This window comes from Besnoitia besnoiti, chromosome XI, assembly GCF_002563875.1.
Source record: "Besnoitia besnoiti strain Bb-Ger1 chromosome XI, whole genome shotgun sequence".
Lineage (NCBI taxonomy): Eukaryota > Apicomplexa > Conoidasida > Eucoccidiorida > Sarcocystidae > Besnoitia > Besnoitia besnoiti.
The window spans coordinates 813,550-831,046 of NC_042366.1; the positions used below are offsets into that span (position 1 = coordinate 813,550).

The 17,497-nt window shown below is 59.8% G+C and overlaps 3 protein-coding genes across 3 annotated transcripts; 2 read left to right on the top strand and 1 right to left on the bottom strand.

Annotated features, from left to right (window-relative positions):
* Positions 1-130: 130 nt before the first annotated feature.
* On the bottom strand, positions 131-472 carry BESB_019980 (histone lysine methyltransferase SET2; the record flags this gene model as incomplete). The annotated part of the gene is made up of 1 exon (XM_029360707.1): positions 131-472. The coding sequence occupies one exon, from the start codon at positions 470-472 to the stop codon at positions 131-133; it is 342 nt and encodes a 113-aa protein (XP_029216066.1).
* Positions 473-1,123: 651 nt separating this feature from the next.
* Positions 1,124-8,792, top strand: BESB_019990 (uncharacterized protein; the record flags this gene model as incomplete). The annotated part of the gene is made up of 9 exons (XM_029360708.1): positions 1,124-4,218; positions 5,023-5,062; positions 5,488-5,560; positions 5,908-6,521; positions 6,816-6,893; positions 7,328-7,375; positions 7,756-7,821; positions 8,089-8,178; positions 8,742-8,792. 9 exons carry the CDS (start codon positions 1,124-1,126, stop codon positions 8,790-8,792), a joined length of 4,155 nt encoding a protein of 1,384 aa, XP_029216067.1.
* Positions 8,793-12,742: 3,950 nt separating this feature from the next.
* BESB_020000 (NAD/NADP octopine/nopaline dehydrogenase, alpha-helical domain-containing protein) lies at positions 12,743-16,474 on the top strand (the record flags this gene model as incomplete). Its single annotated transcript, XM_029360709.1, has 8 exons — positions 12,743-12,900; positions 13,452-13,529; positions 13,994-14,136; positions 14,377-14,531; positions 14,908-15,044; positions 15,274-15,491; positions 15,778-15,870; positions 16,158-16,474. 8 exons carry the CDS (start codon positions 12,743-12,745, stop codon positions 16,472-16,474), a joined length of 1,299 nt encoding a protein of 432 aa, XP_029216068.1.
* Between the last annotated feature and the right edge of the window lie 1,023 nt (positions 16,475-17,497).

Below are 17,497 nucleotides of genomic sequence, written 5' to 3' on the forward strand. Positions count from 1 at the left end.
TTGAGACCGTTGAGCCTGCATGCATCCCTGTGGAAGGCGCGCAACCCCATCGAAGACGCACTCGGAATTCGCAGCAGGCAGGGCGATTCGTTGCGGTTTCTGCTCGCGCGTTGTCTGGTTTTGCCCCTTCTTACGTCTCGACTCGGCTGTTTGATTCGTTCGGCCTCTTTCGCGCGGTTTCGCCGTCGAGTGGCGGCGGGTTTGTTGCCGCATGTCCACACGATCGAGTTGCGTCTCTCAGTTCGGCGTGGGCGGGCGTCTTCTCTGCAGTCTCTCTCTTCCCTCTCTCTCTCGCCTTCTTTCTCTCGTTCTCTGGCTCGTTCCCTGGCTCGCTCGTTCTCTGTGGTGGGTCGGCCTCTTCTCGGCGGCCGCTGCAGGGTGTGGGTGATTCCGCCTCGCGTGTCTCGGCGCACTCGTTAGGCGTCCTGCGGCCGCGCGACTGTCTCCGTTCGCCCTCAGGAGTCGGTTTCATGGCTCTCACGCACGAGAGGCTCCGCCGTGACATGGGTCTCGCCACATTTGGCCAGCGGAGCCGCGTGCTGCTTCTCGTTAAATCGCTCAAGTGAGAAACGCGAGAGAAACGCAGACCACGCTAACCATGCGCAAGCGTGGGCGCGGTCAGCCGAGCCGCAATTCCCGTCTCGTGGTCGCCTCTGCGGCGGCCTCGCTGGCGCAGCTTGGGGCGCAGGTCTCTCCGGCGTGTTCGCTTCCAAACTCACTGCTTCCTCGCCCGCGGCTCGCCTCCGGAAGAGCTCTCTGCACGATCTTCCTCATCACGGAACGCCGCTTGAGAAAGACGGTTTAACGCTGCACCGCCACGCTCTCCGCACCGAGCGTGTCGCGGCGGGGCGTGTGTCTCGCTGAAATGCTCGTCTCTCGCTCTCGTTTCGTGCGCGTTCCCGCGGCTGATGCGTCTCCGCTGTGGCTGTCCTCAAGGCCCCAGGCGACCTCGTATTGAGGCTGTGGCGCGTGCCAGCTGGCTCGCCGCGCTCAGCTTATGGGCCTGCAGCAGGGGGGGTTTGGGATTCCAGGCGCAGAGGCTTAACCTCGGGGGGCTGTGTCGCTTCAGTTTTGAGCATTTGTGAACCCGCGGGAGTCCTTATTCGCGTGTCTCCTTCTCAGGATGAACTACAACAAGCATTCACGGTACGGTCTCGGTTGCAACGGCCGCGCGTCGCCTTCGCTGCTTCCCCGCTCGGCGTCCTTCTCCCCCGGGGCGTCCGCGGGGTCCTTCGCCTCGCTGTCGCCCTGCGCGTGCGCGCCGGTCGCGGCTGGAGCGGCACATCTCCGTCAAGCGCCTCCCTCTTCTTTCGGGCGCATCGCGTCTGCGTGGCCTTTCTCTTCGTCTCCGTCGCGGAGGACAGACGATGAGCAGCCAGCTCCTCTCGCGGCCTCCGCGTCGGGTTTTTCGCCTTCACACGCGTCTGCCTCGGCGAACGCGGCAAAGGAGGCGGGGGAGGCGCCGCGGCTGCAGGTCGAACCAGCCTTATCTGGTGCGCGCCCGCCCTCGTTCCCGCCGAGTCTGGCGCCGCAGGCAGGGGGGGGGCTGGAGGCCCTCCGCGCGCTCGCCGCCGCCCGACGGAGCCTCAGCAGCAGCCCGAGCCGCGGGACGACTTCCAGCAGCGAATACGAAGGAACCGCACCGAACCGCGACCCCGCCCTCGGCGATGCGTGCGCAGGCAACGACAGACGCGGCAGCCAAGACGCAAGTGAGGCGTCCACGCACTCGCCAGCCTCTGCGAAGTCCCCTCATGTGGGCGCAGGCGCGCGGCAGCCGAGAGGGAGAAGGAGGGTCAGGGTGCGCCAGAAAGGAGAGGGAGGTGCGGATTCCGCGTCGCCGTGCTTTTTGCAGCTGTCGCCATCGCCTCCATTCCTGTCAGGCGAGCCGGCGGAGGTCGCCGCGCCGCCAAGAGACGCGCCTTCCTCGCGTCTGTCCGCGTGCGCCTCTGCCGGGCTCGCCCCGGCGTCGCCGCCCTGGGGCGGGCACTCGACTCGGGGCGAGGGCGGCGCGCGGAGGAAGGAGCCGGTGGGGCGGGAAGCTGCGGCTCGCTCGAGTCTGTCCTCCGGTTCGGCGCCGCAGTCTCGACGTGCGACTCCCAAGGGCAAATGTCCGCTATGCCGGCGGCCGCTGCGGCCGCCGGCCCCCGTGTCCTCTGCGGCCCCGCTGTCTGGGCTTGACAGGCGCGACGACCACGAAGACAGTCTGCTGAGCCTCGCCTACCGCGGCCTCATCTCGTTCTCATTCCTCATCCCCTTTCACCAGCTGATCTTCGCCGAGCCGCTGCACGCGCCAGCCGCCGCGGCCTCCGCGCAGGGCGTCTCCGCGCGGTGGCGAGGCTCCTGGCTGGGCAAGCCGGTGTCTCTGAAGCTGCTGCCGTCCTTTGACTCGCCTCTCGGCGACGCCCTCGAGGCGCGCGGGCGCGGCGAGCGCAGCGCTTCCTCCTCCTTTGCGTCGTCTGCCTGCTGGCCGCGCTCGCGTTTTCGGCAGAGCCATGAACCCGAGGCAGGGCGCGCCGCGAGGGGAGCGGCTGTGGATGGAGGCGGCAGGGAGGAAACGAGGGAAGACGCGGGCAGCCAGGAGCGCCAGGCGGCGGTCGACACCGCGCACGCAAGTGCGCGGCGATGCAAGGAGAAAAAGACGCGGAAGCAAAAGGAGAGGAACGGGGCAAGCGACGCGCAGACGGAGGTGCCGCTGCGGACAGAGGGGGAAGACGCGAAGCAAGAAGCGGAGATGAGCGACGGCGCCGCCAAAATAGGGAACGAAGGCGAGGAGTCAGACGCGGCCAGCACGCCCAGGCGTTCGCTGTCGCCTTTCGCACTTCCTCAGTCCGACACTCTTCCCGCCGCCTGCCGCGCCACTATAGACGCCCTGCCTCTCTCTTTGTCGTCTTTTTTTCCGGGTTCCGCTCCTTCTTCGTCTTCGCTCGTCGCTCCGGCGTCGGGCGCGGCGATTCCAGATTTTCTGTCGCCGCGCGAGTTGGCGGTGCTGCTGCTGTATCGCCTCTCGCTGCTGCGGCATCCGCATCTCGTCCTGGTGCTCGGCGTCTCCGAGGGCTCCTGCGTGGTGTGCGGGCAGGGGCCCGTTGTCTGGGCAGTCACGGAGTTTCTGCCGTGGCGGTCGCTCGCCTTCTTCTTCGGCACGCCGCTTACTCGTCCCCGCCAGCCCGCGGGCGCGCGCGAAGCCGCGCACGTAGGGCGGCGCCAGCGGGAAAGCAAACGCGAGGAGGAGGCAACGATCGGGGGAGACGAGCGTGCCAGGGATGGAGCCGACGCGCGCCGACGCAGAGCCGCGGAGGAGACTCGGCGGCCTCTGAGGCGCGGGGGCAGCGCGGAGGACGCGGGGGAGCGAGAAGAAGCGAGCCTCGCCAGCAGTGGCTTCACCAGCATCCGAGAACTCTTGGAGACCGTGGAAGACGAGAGGCGGCGTCCGATGAAAGGGAAGCGTCAGCTGTCGTGCGAAGCGGTGCACGCGCAGTCGACAGGCGCGGAGCCGCCAGACACAGGCGCGCGTCACAAGCAAGGCTTTTCTCCTCATTTGCAGCCTGCACATTCTCACGCATTGTCGTCGCCTTCTTCGGGGGCAGGGGGCGAGGCGGACGCGCGGTTGTCGTCCGCGTCTTCCGCGTCGCTTGCGTCTCTCTCGGGGTCGGCTTTTCCAGCGCTGTCGCCTCTCTGCGCCCGGCCGCTGGCGCTGCGGGGATCCAGTGGCCGTGTGGCCTCTTCGCCGTCGGGCGCGCCGCCTCTTGTCTCCTCCGCCGCGCAGGAGCGGCTCGCCAGGCCCGTACCCGAAGTCTTCGTGTTGAGCGACGACGAGGCGGAGAGCGCGAACGCGCATCACGAGGAAGGCAGAACTGAGGACTTCCTTTTCCGGCATCTGTCTGTGCCGCGCGTGAGCGACGCAGCGAGCGAGGCAGGCGACGGCGAGAGTTGCACAGGGTCTCACAGCGCCCTGCGGACTCACCGAGAGGCAACCACCGCGGAGGGCGAAGATCCGTGGCGCCGAGAGGGCGACAGCTGCGAGCCGCTCCTCTTCTCCCTCCCCCGACCTCCACCGAAGATTACCCGCGAGGAAACGCAGGCGGAGCCGCCAGACCGAACGAGGCTGAGAGCGAAATCCAGAGATTTCGAGCGAAGAAGACTCCGGGAGGACTGGAAGAAACGCGCCGACGCGGCAGCCGCATTCAGAATGGATATACACTCCGCACTCCGCTTGGCTCGGTGAGAAGAGAGAGCCGAAGAGGAGGATCTGTGAAATCCAGACACACAAAACACTCTCAAACGCTTTAGTAAACGTGCACTGCATCCATGTCTATACATATCCCACTGTACTAGTGGAGTTTCTCACAGCGCAACCGAATAACAGATTCGAGTGAGGCACGTCTTGCGCCTCCGTATTTTATTTGAATAGTTAAGCAGGTGTCTTATCCGCCTTTCGTCTGACCGCCCTGCATCCTTCGAATCATGGAAACGAGTTTTCTTGCGATCATAGAGCAAGGCGAGTGAGTGTGTTTCCAGGTCCGTGCAAACTCCTTGGCGCGAACCTACAGAGCATAATCGTCACGAACCTACAGATCGTGATTGTTGCGAACCTACAGATCCTAACTGTTCTATGTGGCGTTACTTGCACTATATATATACTGTATATGTATCTTGTGTATGGATACTGTGCCCACTGATTTGCCTTTCGTGGGTCGCGGCGAGGACGCGTGAGGCAGCGACAACGCAGGGTTTCAGTGTCGTCGAGTCTCCAGCTCTGTTCGTACCAAACCTGGGCCTGTGGATCGTGTATCGCCTCCAGCATTGCCGTGGTCCCCTTCTGCTTCTTTCGGGGTCTTTGCGCGGCCTCATGTCGCGCTGCATCTGTCTTCCAGTCTTCTGGTGTGCGCACCTTTCCTATGTGAAACGGCCGAATCCTGCGTCGCTTTTTCCGCGCTGTTCTGTGGAGATCTACGTTTCTCGCGTGCCTCTCTGTGCGTGGCGGCGTAGCTTTCGTGTTTTTTTCGCTTTTCTCTTTGCGCTCAGCGGCATCGCCCTAGGCTGTGCGTATCTCCAGAGGAAAGGCGTAAGTGAGACCTAGTTTTCGGGGACGGGCCTCGTGGTGCTGTGCGCCAGGTGCCTTATAGACGAATACGCCCTCAAATTCTTGCATGCGAGCATGGAGCCATGTTCTTATGAAGCTGCGAGGAACCTTGCAGGCGTATAGACGGCTGCGCATGACAGTCCAGACCTGCGTCTGCGTTTTCATCTGCGCATTCATTTCTGTACGTTTGTATATATATATATATGTAGACGTGTATTCGCGTTTACATATTATTATGTATTTGTGTGTAGATATATTAACGTAAATGTGTGTATTTTTCCATTTTGAGGCGCGTTTTCGTGTCTCTCTGCACGGCTTGTCACTGCGTGCGTCCTCACATCATCGAGTCTTCCTTTCAAGGGCGCGGTCCACCCGTTCCCCGTTATTGATTTTTTCCTGCTTGTCAGCTCTACCACCATCGACTCCATCCTGGAAAAATTCTCGTCGATGAAGCCCTGAACGCGAAGCTGATTGGCTCAGGTAAGCCGGGAAGGCCACAAAAATGAACCGCATACAAGCCCTCCGTGCGCCACACCGCATCTGTAACTCCATTCCGATGCGTGGAAACCAGCAGAAGCGTAAATTTTCCCATAGAACTCTGCACATTCTCCGCATGCGTAGGCCGGGTTCTTATGGGCTCTCGCTCTTTCCCCAGACCGACGCGACCCAAAGCCCGCGTTTTCTTCTCTGTGGACCTGTACCCTTTGCACACGTGTTTGCGTGAGAGGTGCCGTAGATCGCTCTGTGATCATTCGTCGGTTTTCCTTTCTTTCCTTTCCGGGCGCAATTCTTCAATCGAGGGCGCCTGTGTGTGCGTCTTTTCTCAGATTCTGAAACCCTTCGCCAGTGGTGCGTCGCCTTCGCGGCCGCGAGTCTGCGCGGGCCTCCTCCGGCCTGCGCCTCGGGAGGGGATCCTGTGACCGCGGCCGCCGTCGGCTCTTACGGCGGCTGTCCTCCGCTGCCGCTCTCGTCGTCGCCTCTGCCGCTGGTCGCCCGCCCGACCGCGCTCTCCGCGCCGCTGCCCTGGGCGTCGTCGCCGCAGTCTCTCGCGCGCCTCCCTGGCCCCATCCCTGCGCCTCTCCTCTCCCCGGCGCTGCCGTGCCCGCCCGCCCTCTCGCCGCGGTCGCCCTCGCTGCAGCTCTGTCTGGCTTCCGAGCCCGTCAGCAGACACTCCTCGGGCGCGCCGACGCCCTCCAGTCGCCGCAGCCGCCGCAGGGCAACCGCCGCAGCACAGACGCGAGGCGCGGGCGACCCACAGCGCGAGTCGTGCGTGGCGCCTCTGTCGCGGCTGTCGCGTCTGTCGTCTTTCGAAGAGCGGCCGCTGCGGAGTGGGAGCGAGGTCGCGCTGGACGTGGCGGAAGAAACCCTGGAGCTGCGCGACGGGGGCGGAAAAGAAGAGTTCGTCGCCTGGCTGCAGCGCCTCAACTGGGCATCGCCGGAGGTGCGTGGAAGGAAAACGCAAAAATCGCAAATTTGCGACAGCGCGATAGACACCATGTTTTTGCAGCGGGGCGGCGGGCGCTTCCGTAGCCACACTCAGTGCCCAGGCACACGCGACCAATCGCGATCGGCCTCACGGGCTGTAACCTGAACCCTGAACGTTCAGCAGAGGTGTGCTGATGAACTGACCGATATTGCACTCGTATGTCTCCTTGTTGCGGCGTCTAAAACTGCGGCCTTCTACCTATCGGCAAGGCGTACCTTTTTTTGTCATCTGTTTCGTGCATGCGCGCAGGAGCTGCTGGGGTACTTTCCGCCCCATGCGCGAGGCGCCTGCGACATCCACGCTTTCGGAGTCATTCTTTGGCAAATGGTCAGTTCTCAGCTTGTTCGCTCGACCGCGTGGCAGGACCCCACGCGGACTCCCCGCGCAGAGATGTCATAAAATAGATGGATGTGTCTTTTGGGAACCACAACGCATGAAATATCATCTTGAATTGCTTTCGAGTGGCAACGTGACTCTCCCGAGGCAGCGAAAGCCCCCTTAATTCGGGGAAGATAGGTCTAAAAGAAGATTCGAGACTCGAACATCGCACGTCTCGTGTGAGGCACACATTTGTACACGGCGGTCGACTCGCTTGTACATTTATATATATATATATATATATTCATGTATGTGTACATACTTGTTTGCGTGCCGTGTTATATTTCCTTGCTTGGCGCGCATGATCGATAGGGAAGCATATAAATAAGTAGCTGTGGGTTGTCTATGCACCGAGAAGATTTTGTTTTTCGATTTCCTTTCAGCTGAGCGGCCTCGTCCCTTTCCAATTCATGAGTCCTGCGCAAATCATCGTAGGTGGAAATCCTCGCAGGGCGTTTTTGCTGCGCCTCTGCCGGAACTGTTTTTTGCATCTGTCGCTCGAAGACGCAGAAGACGCGCCGAGGAGAGAGGACGTGTTGAGGTGCAGAGCTCGGCAGAGAGGACTTCACGCAGAGGACGGAAGAACGCGTGCGACTTCTTCACTCAGAGATCGGGCCGCTGACGGCGGCTCTACGGCGGCAAACGTCGTGTCTCTGCGCCGGCACGTCAGGGCCTGGGCGTGTCCTATGTGCGCGTGCATGTGCACGTGCACTCTGGCTTGGTATCTGTGTGAATTCACATCCGAGTGTCGCGGCAAACGCCAGTTCACCCTGCTCTTTGCGTTGTTGTCCGTTCGCGTCTTTCTTTGCAGGGCGCCGTCGGCCTCGGGCGCGACTCGCTTCCCGACCTCGGCCCGCAGGTGCCCTTGTCGCTCCGAGTAAGTTTCCAGGGTGTTGAACTCGGGATTTCCTTCTGGTCTCCTGGCCTGTGGAGGCGCGCACTCGCACTTGCGGCCGCACGTATTTTGCACGTCTGCGAGCCGTGCGCGACGCCTTTCTGCGCGTAGACCGGTGCGCATGTCTCTGCGCTCTCACCCGTGAGGCTGGCGCGACTCGTTCGCCCCTCTGCGGCTGTGCAGGGAGCTCCTCACGCAAGCCAAGAGTCTGCTTCTGTGTGCGTGTGCCTGGCTCGCCGCGCGCCGCAGGTCCTCATCCGCTGCTGCACGCATCCCGACCCCCGGCGGCGGCCTTCGTTTCACCACATCGTGTCGCACTTGGTCAGCGCGCAGGAAGAGGTAAGAAAGACGAGCGCATCGAGGGAAAACTGGACAACTCGGGGCTGAGTGGAGAGCACAACAGGCGCACGCTCGCGTGTGATCAAAGCGCGCAGGCGCACGCGGGCACATGTGCATGTCTTCGGGGCGGAGTGTGTGTATATGCCGGCAGAGGGGGTAGCCTTAATGCCACGCATGCGCGCAGACGTGATACGCATATGTGCGTAGAAACAGACAGTTAACTTTTTGACTTGCCTAGACCGCTGCACGCCTACCTTCCCTCCCCTTGTGGAGATACCTAATTTTTATTGAATAGGAATTTGACTAACTGTAGATTAGAATGTAAAAAAGTCGAAAAAAAGCAAAACAACAACTTCCTTCCAAATTAGAGGCAGGTGTTTTTCGGGTGCCTGTGCGCATGCGCCAGCATGTACTACGGGCGAATCGCAGGCCTCGGTTTCTTCAAGCAGCATTGTACTAGCAAGGAGTGCTGCAGAGGGGACCAAGATTCAGACGGTCAAATTGTCTCTTTTTGCAAGTTCCGAGTGTCCGAATTACCTTGTGATGTTCTGTTATCTCCTCAGGCCAACACACCAGCGGAGGAGGCGCTCATCGATTTCATGAACGGCACCTGAGCTCTGCAGCTTGGGCATTTTTCCTTTCGTAGACTTTTTAGATCCTCGATGGCGGGGGGTTTTAAGTTTGATTTTTTTTTCACGGCCGAACAATGAATGAACCGCCACACATGAGTCTCGTATATATATATATATATATATATGGGGGAGGACGTTCAAGGCCGGCGCACATACTACGAGGCGTTTGTAGTCTGTATACAAATTTATACATGTGTGCATGTTCGTTGCACGCATATAGATGTGCATAGTTGATTAGGTAGAAGTCTGCGGTCGCGCATGCGTGTGTGCGCAGATTCACTAATGATCAGTATCAAAAAGGCCCGGAACTATGCCCTTGTGTGTAGCTCTCAAAGAGATACGCAAGATGTGGGTGTTGGTGGATCTCGTGCCAGCGCCCTCGTCGTGCGCGTGCATTTGCGCACTTGTGTATTTGTCAAAGCTGGCTTGCGTGGATCTGATTATGCAAAAGAATTCTAGACATATGAGAAACGTAGAGATATGTGCGTTTGCCGCTTTACTGCGTTTTTTCTCGTCCCCGCTAAGGGAGGTGTGTTGGTGTGGCCTTTGCCTGATTTTGACGCGATGGGACGCAGCACCAGACGCCCGCGCAGGACTTTGCTCGTTCGAGTTCGCTCTAATCCTGCGGGGATTCGCTGGATTTGCTACGAACTTGAGTCAGCCGCGACGCAACCGCTGGATGGACGCCTCGCTCTGCGTCGCCCTCCGACGCGCTGATACAGGCGTTTCGTCGCGTGTTCTGTGTATGCCCATCACGTGTGTCTGTGCATGCGTGGAACGCAAGCTCGACAGTGTGGAACTCGCGACTGTGGCGGGCGCGTCCGCAGACAGAGAGGCCGATGGGAAGGTGTTCGCTGTATTGTAGATAGATCTGTTGTTTTCCTGCGTGTGTAGCTACCGCTCCGTGGAGGAGCTTTTCAAGAGGCTCGACGGCTTTAGAGGCAGCTCGAGAGGGGTGGCGTTCAAAGCCGACTAGGCAAGAAACCCTCGCACGGGAAAAATGTGTTTCTCAGCGGACAAATTGGAACAGCACGACTTTCGGCTGCACGCCGGTTAGCAGGCGTTTCTGTGTGAGCCTTGGGGCCCGAGAAAGATTTTTTCCGCTCTTTGTTGAGAAACGTGACGCAGAGTGGGGCCGGCTTTTAACAAGCATAGGGCGCGGCGGGGGGAGTGCCCCCCGCACGTCGACGACGACTACCGGGTTCGTGTGCATTTGTGTGCGTGTACTTGTGCACATGCGCATTTAACGGTTTGTTTCGTTGGTCTTGGCAAGTGATACGAGCTTTCCACCATGCCAACACAGACTTTCCCGCCTTCCGAGTTTGCGGCGGCGCTTTTTGAATTTGAAGGGATTCCCGCGTTCAGCGAGACGACCATGTCAGTGGTCACGCATATCGTACCACAGGGCACAACACCCGTAGAAGCACTCCAGAAGAAACAGAAACGCGTTTTTCGCTGGCCATGCAGCTTTCGAAGTCCCCTGGGATGCTGTACACCGCATTCCGTGCGACAGATCGCACGCAGAATTCGCCTGACCACGAAAGTCCAGCATGAGTCTTACCGTAGTGAGTGATGAGGGCTGCGCTCTACCCGGACATGCCTCACCTTCGCTTTTGCTTTTAAAATTGTATATATACATATAGACGCGTGATACGGCAGTGCAGCCACCCCGAACAGAGGGCGCCGCTGGTGCTTAGCTAGTGTGTCACTCGCTGCGGCGCATCCAGCGGTCGTCGACGGATTTACTCTCTGCTGACGCGATCGCTGTTTTTCCACTCAACTGGCGTCTTGTTGAGGAAGCAGCATTGCAGATCGGAGGAAAATAGTCGCGATGAGCGACCCTAGAGGCTACAACGCGGCCATCCAAGTATGGTTTCCGTGTGGGTGAGTACTTGGAACTCCTCTTCTGGCTGATTACAGGGGTCACCCCCGTTATATCAGTGCTGCACCGTCTCTGTGTTTCTACGTGACCGGGAAAGCTCGCATTCAAGGGTACACATGATGCCATAGATAGGATAGCTTATAAAGCCCAGCTACTTCTGAAGGACCGCCGCCGTCGGTCACGATCTTTTCCGAGCTTAAATTTGTCATATACGGTGACGGTGCTCTCCGAACCACTTCGCGACAAGAAAGCTGCCAAGTTTCACAGGAACTCAAAGCCTTACACGGCGTGCTTTGCACAGGTACTGTGTGTGCTCTGTTTTCCGCTTCACTGGTATAGAGAGGCTCGCGCACTCCGCAGTGCAGCATCTACAGTGCTCCCCTTCGTGTCGTTACGACTACGTGGCAAAAACACGTGTATGCCGTAGATCAGTGCATACATACTGAGGATAGGATCTCGACACCGGTTCGGATGGCTGCATGTTTTCTTGCCCTCAAAACGAATTCGGAAGTGTCAGGTACTCGTCCCGTCCACCTTCAGTGCGTGCTGAGCGACATAGACTACGGCTGCCGACTAGAGCCGCTCTATTGCTGCACGCTTCCTCCGCACGACCCACGGGGGCGAGTTCTTCCAAGCGGCGTCGACCTCTCTCTGCCGGACTTGTGTGCTTCCTCGTTTGCACACAGCAGGTTTCGACTTGCACTCTCGCGGCGTATCACTGCTTCACAGATTTATGCAGGGTTGCTGTGCCTCTCTTTTCGCTCCACCGGCGGCGTCGGTGTTTCCGCCACACCTCCGCGCAGCGCTGCATGACCCTTCTGACTGCCGTCCCGCATGATCTCAGATACTAACTGCGAGGTCGCTCAGTTTTCCGCTCCGCCACGGTCGTTGTCTTGTATGTAAGCGTGTACCACGCCTCGCGTCTTGGCATGGTGTCATCTCCAACAGTAGACGCTTTGCGGCACAGAGTCTTTTGTACCCGTGCCATTCGTGTATGCTGTCAGCTCTCGTCTGTCTGTAGGAGCGTTTGTTCCGAAATTTGGAACGGGCGGTGGAAACCCGTGAGTGTAAGTTCGCCCTCCGTTTTTTGCTCAGCTGTCCACCTGGGAAAACAGTCTCATGCAGCGGCGTCGTGGCAAGTGCTTGTACGGAATAAATTACGCGCGTGTGTACTCGTGAACGCGTAGCGGCACGCAGAGGAAAAGTTCGTATCAGTGCCTGCGACGGAGGCCAGCGCCAGCGATAAGGGGAGGCGGCAAATGTAGATTCGACAGGCAGACGCTGTCGTCGTGATGTGTGAGCATTCCCCACAAGGGCCTCGTTCGTGCAAGTCTTTGTTCGGCGTTCTCCACATCTCGCCGTTATTTGTTTCGCGGGCGAATGTGTCGTCGTGTTTCTTGTCTCGTCGGCTGTTGGTCCCCTCTACCGATCTAGTTGGTTTCGCATCTTCCACGCCCCCCGCCTTCTAGAGTGGTGTGTGTGGTGTTTCTCAATGAATTCTATTTTTGTCTGGTCACCGTTCCCTCCGGATTCCCCTCGATCTTCACGCGAGAGTTGGGTCGTCCGTGCCCTTGTTCACCGTCGCGGGTCCGTGCGGGATGGTTGTTGTCTCCACCTCTTTCCGGTGGCGCGCTTGCGGAGGAGCTCTTTCCAGAGCGGGAGCCCACTTGTTTGTGTTTCAGTGTTTCGGCCGATTGTAGTGTTTCCCGTCTTCGGCGGAAGCGTCTCTCGCCTCCGGTGCCGGGCTTCGCGCGCAGGTTTCCGCAGCGCTGAGTGGCTACATCATCCGCTGCGGTCTTACACGTGCGCCATCACGCGCCGCTCGGCAGAGAGGAAGTCCGCTTGTCTCTGCTGCACCGGCGCTTCTTCGTCGCGGAGGGAGGAGGGCAGTTCGTGGCGGCGTGGGCGCGCTTAGACTGGTTCATTTGGTTTTTTCGCCCTCGCACCTGCCTAAGGCGCCGTTTTCGCACCTGTTTCTGCTTTTTCGCGCTAGTCTCTCTTCGCGGCGGTCCACTACTGCCGTGTCCCGCTCCTTTTCGAATTTGACACCATGGGCGCTCCTTCCGGCACCACCGCTCCGCCCGCCGCGGCGCCTCTTCTAACAGTCTGCATCTGTGGAGGCGGAAACGCAGCGCACGCATCAGCCACCTGGATGGGACAGAAGCACAAGAACATCCGAGTCAACGTCTTGACTCGGCAACCTGAAAAGTAGGGAGCATCTCTTGCTCGGGAACCCGCTTCCCGACCAAAGCACGCGCTGCGCGAGAAGAAGTGTACGTACACGCGTGTGACAGCACGGCTCGCGACGGAACGCTTACACACGCTCAGTCTCTGCGTTTGGCAGGGCTTGTGCCGAGATTCTACGTCTCAATTAAGACGCCGCGGCGGTCAAGGCAGGATCTGTGACGTGCGACGAGTCCGCGGGAACATCACCCTCAAGACTTCGCCGCTGGCTCAGACGCCCCCCCAGAGGGCCCCAAGCCGACATCTGCTGCGACATCTGGGTCGACTGAGTCTGAGTGTTTTCGGGCGCGCATTCGGCGCACAAGAGAGTTTCGCATATTTTGACGGCGTAGGACGGGTTAGGGGTCGACAGAGGCGGCGCGTTGGCGTCGCAATGTGTTCGTCTCGCGACATCCTGGCTGTCTCCAGACTGGCGTGCTCCAATGCAGGTCCGCGTATGTCTTGCTCTGCCTAAAGTCAGTGTAAATTCTTTTGCAGAGAAGGAGTGGAGGGATGCGTCTGTGGGTTCTCTTTAGGTGGCAGAAGGAGCTCCGCATGGAGACAGAAGGCAGCCGCTGGGAGCAGCTCGGAGATGTCTTCGGCACAGTCAACGCGTGAGTGGGGCGCATCACTTTGCACCTCCACAGAAGACGACCACCAGGCTTCTGAAAGCGCGCTGGAACTCCTACCACGGGGGGAAGGGGGGGGGCACCTCTGGGCGAAGAGCGGAATGTCTCAGCGAGGGAGAAGATCTTCGGCGTGGCGCGTTGCGAGACAGCAGCTCGAAGAGCGAACGAGATGGCCGTGGCGCTGCAGGGGTCACATTGGGGGGACTGGCGCACACACAAAGCCACCAACTTCTGCCGGGCTACACAGCTCCCCCCCGACCGCTTGGTCGGAGCCGCCACACGCGTATCCGCATGACCCTGCGCCGCTGTCTGCGCCTCGCTTCTACGCCCTTACCGGGTTCCTTTGGCAGGCACAAGAATCTCCTGTTTGTCGTGCTCGCCGTGCTTCAAGCCCGCGGGAGACGAATCTATCTGTCAGGCACAGTGCTTTGTGTTTTCTCCTTTCGCAGGGTCTCGTCCGACCCCGCCGACGTCGTGCCCGAGGCTGACGTGTGCATCGTCTGCGCCCCCGCCCACGCGCACTTGCCCATCCTGCAGAAAATCCAGCCTCACTTGAAGGTCGGAGGCATCGTCGGGGCTGTCTACGGCCAAGGTGCGTCTGAGTTATCACCATAGTTTTGCCACTCTTCGTCTTTACGCGCCGTGTTTGATAGGCGCGCGCGCGTCGTTCACGCCCGGTGTCGGGTGTCCACGCCGCAGGTTGCCGGCTTCCCAAGCCTCTGGGGGCGGACATGAATCTTCCAGTCTCCGTTTTGCGGCGTCCGCGGCACACGTTTCATGGTGGCGTGCGGTCGATGCCTCAGAAAAGGTCTCAAACGTGTCGGTCCTTCAGGCGGCTTCGATTGGGCGATGCTTCGCGCCTTCGAGTCTGAAGACGCGCGCAAGAGACTTGGCGGCTACTTCGCGCTCCAGAACCTCCCGTGGCTCTGCCGCACGCTCCACTACGGCTCCGTGGTGCAGCTCTACGGCCCCAAGGACTATCTCAACGTAAGCGCGATGGGGATGGCCTGTCTGGCGCGGCACTGCCTTCTGCTTGCCTTGTTCAGTCTCTGTGAGAAGGCGGCGAGCCGCCTACGGAGGAAGCCATGACTCGGGCGCCGCTGTGCGCGGGTGCCACAATACCCTCTATGGTTCCAAGTGGACAAGCAGAGATGTAATGTGGAACGTAGGGGGGGGGCTCCAGCGCGAGGTGACCCGCCGTCTCTGTCGATGCCCTGCGTAGACTTGCGACCCGTATCGCTTGTGACCTTGGGCACAGCGAGAGGTTCTCAGGCCTGTCAGCGGAGGTCTGGCCTCTCACACCCTGTGGTGAAGGATTCGATGCATGCGGTGCAGGCTGTGCATGCGTTCCGTTTCTTTCTAGACTGCGGTTGCCCCGAGATCCGTGGCGGAGCCCGTCCGCCTCATCATCAGCATGCTCTTCGACATGCCTTGCAACTTGCTGCCGAATTTCATGTGCATCACGCTCAGCCCGAGCAACCAGATCATCCACCCTGCCCGGTAAGCGAACAGAGCAGAATGGCCAGCGGCGCCAGTTGTGGCGAAACGGCTAGAGGGGCGCGCCAGCCGAAGACGCAGGGGGCAGGTGGGCTGTTGCGTTGACGGTGCGATGTCGGGCGGGGGTACGTTCGCGGATCTCGCAAAGTCCGCCGACGCAGAGAGCGTGGCTCTCGACCGCCGTCTACGCCCTCCAAACGCTTATCTGTATTTGTTGGCCTGCTGGCTTCAGGTACTACTCGATTTTCCACAAGTTCGACGGCAAGACGCCGCTGAAAGAGGAGGAAATCCAGTGGGGACTGTACAACGAGTTTGACGACATGGCCGCGGAGTGGCTCGAGAAGCTGAGCGTTGAGCTGCAGGCGATCAAGAAGGCCCTGACCAACAGATTCCCCCATCTCGACCTCTCCAGCGTGATGCCCATCAAGGAGCGCGTCATCAAGCACTACGGTAAGAGAGGGGCCTGCGCAGACTCGCGTTCACATGTGCATGTCGCTGTGCGAAGTGTCGAGAGACATGTCAGAGTAGCCTCTGAGGAGTTTTACCTTGTTCTGATGCGGCTAGATTGCCAGCGAATAGCCGCGAGGGACGCATGCTCCAGTCGGGAAAAAGTAGTTTCGCAGGATCACAGCCTCACGTGGAGGCAATTGCAATTTGGATGGCGACTGCGCGCGTCACCTACCAGAGCCGTGAGATGAGATCAAATCCTCCCGAATTCTTCTCTGGAATGCTGCAGGCAAAGACGTCAAAGACACCTCGACCTTGCAGCGCGTGTTTGCGTCCAACCGAGGCTACGCAGGCTGCCGCACCCCGGCGACCCCTGTTGACGGTGAGGTTGCTCATATCTACATGCGTGTGTGCATGCATAAGAATATGTGTGTTTGAAGTTTTCCCTGTGTGCGTGTTCTACTCGCATGACGACGCCAAGGTGTCTAGGGTCTGCCGATTTTCGCTGTAACCGCAAGCGTGGAGTTTGCAGAAGGCAAGCGGGCGATACCGCTGGCAAACGAGCTGTTCAGGCGAGCCGCCTGATTTCACTTTTAGCTTGATGAGCGCGTCGTGTTAGGGTCTTCCTCGCGCACGTCCAGTCCTCCTCTTTGCGGCGTTTTTTTACAGGAGGCTACGTTCCCGCGGTCACCGGCCGTCTGTTTACGGAGGACGTGCCGTTTGGCCTTTGCGTGCTGAAGGATCTCGCGGAGCAGCTGAACGTTGCGACGCCGACGATTGACTTCATGATTGTGTGGCACCAGAACCTTATGGGCAAGGAGTACCTGAAGGACGGCAAACTGAATCCGGCACTGATTCCCGAGACCTCTTGCGCGCGCGCGTACGGCTTCACCACCCCGGAGGAGGTGGTGGCCCCGTCGCTCCTGGCGCAGGAAGTGGAGCTCCCCTTCACGCGGATGGACATGCTTGGCAGAGCGGCCCAGTAAACACAAACGCTGATTTAGACGCGCACCAAGTCGCCGGCGGGGATCTGCCGACAGACGGAGTTTGTGTACGTTCTGCATGCACCACAGCTGCATTCGTAGCGCTTCGCAGTGCCTAGAGAGATCTGCGCAAGTAGAGCCAAGCACGCAGGATTGCGTGCTCGGGGCCGCGCAGACAGCCTCTGCTGCACACACACAAGAAGCCAAAAAAACGCGAGGAAACGCTCGCGCCTGTGGCCTGGCACCCTGGGCATCAAAATCCAGCCGGTGTGCGCCGCGAGAGCTCGGCAGTCTTCCTGTGCGACGTGCACGCGGCGCGCCCGACGCGACGTGCGCTTTTCTCTTGTGGGAACAAAGCCGTCCAGAGCTCGGCTGCTGGCTCCGCGGTTTGCTTGCCCAACCGGGGCTTGTCGGCAAAGCGTCGCCTCTTGAGTTGCACCGCCCTTCTATGGACAAAGCGGAAGGACCATAAGGCCCGGCGCTGCAGAGTGTCCGCGCGCGTGCAGATGGTGACCTGCTTCGCGCTGAGTCCGGGAAGTGCGTCGTCTCTAGAGGCCCTGTGCACTCCGTTTCTGCTTCAGGCCCCCTGGCTGAGGGGTTTCTGGCTGGGGTAGTCTGCGGCGCGCCGCAAGGTCTTTTCATCTGCGTGGACTTCCAGGCAGTCGTGGCCTCTGTGCCTTGTCGGATGTTGCGCGGTCAGCTACTTTTCTGTTTTCGTCCCATGTCATTGTCCGTGTGCGTGTTCACGGACTTCCCCGTGTCATTCGCCCTCCTGTGTTGTTCGTGCGGCCTCGCAGCAGCCAGTCATGTCTCTGGACGCTGTCAAGTGGTGGTTCCACGCGAGAAACGTTGTTGTTTTTGACAACCAACCCTCAGATTTTTGTGACCACGAGTGAAAAACACTGTCGTCACGACGCGGAGTTGCAAGCGCTGGGCCGACCGGTGCTTCGAGATGCGGAGGCGGAGAACGGGCGGCAGCCTTTACCTCCTCTCATTGTCCTTTCTAGTGAGACCCGCTAGGCAAAG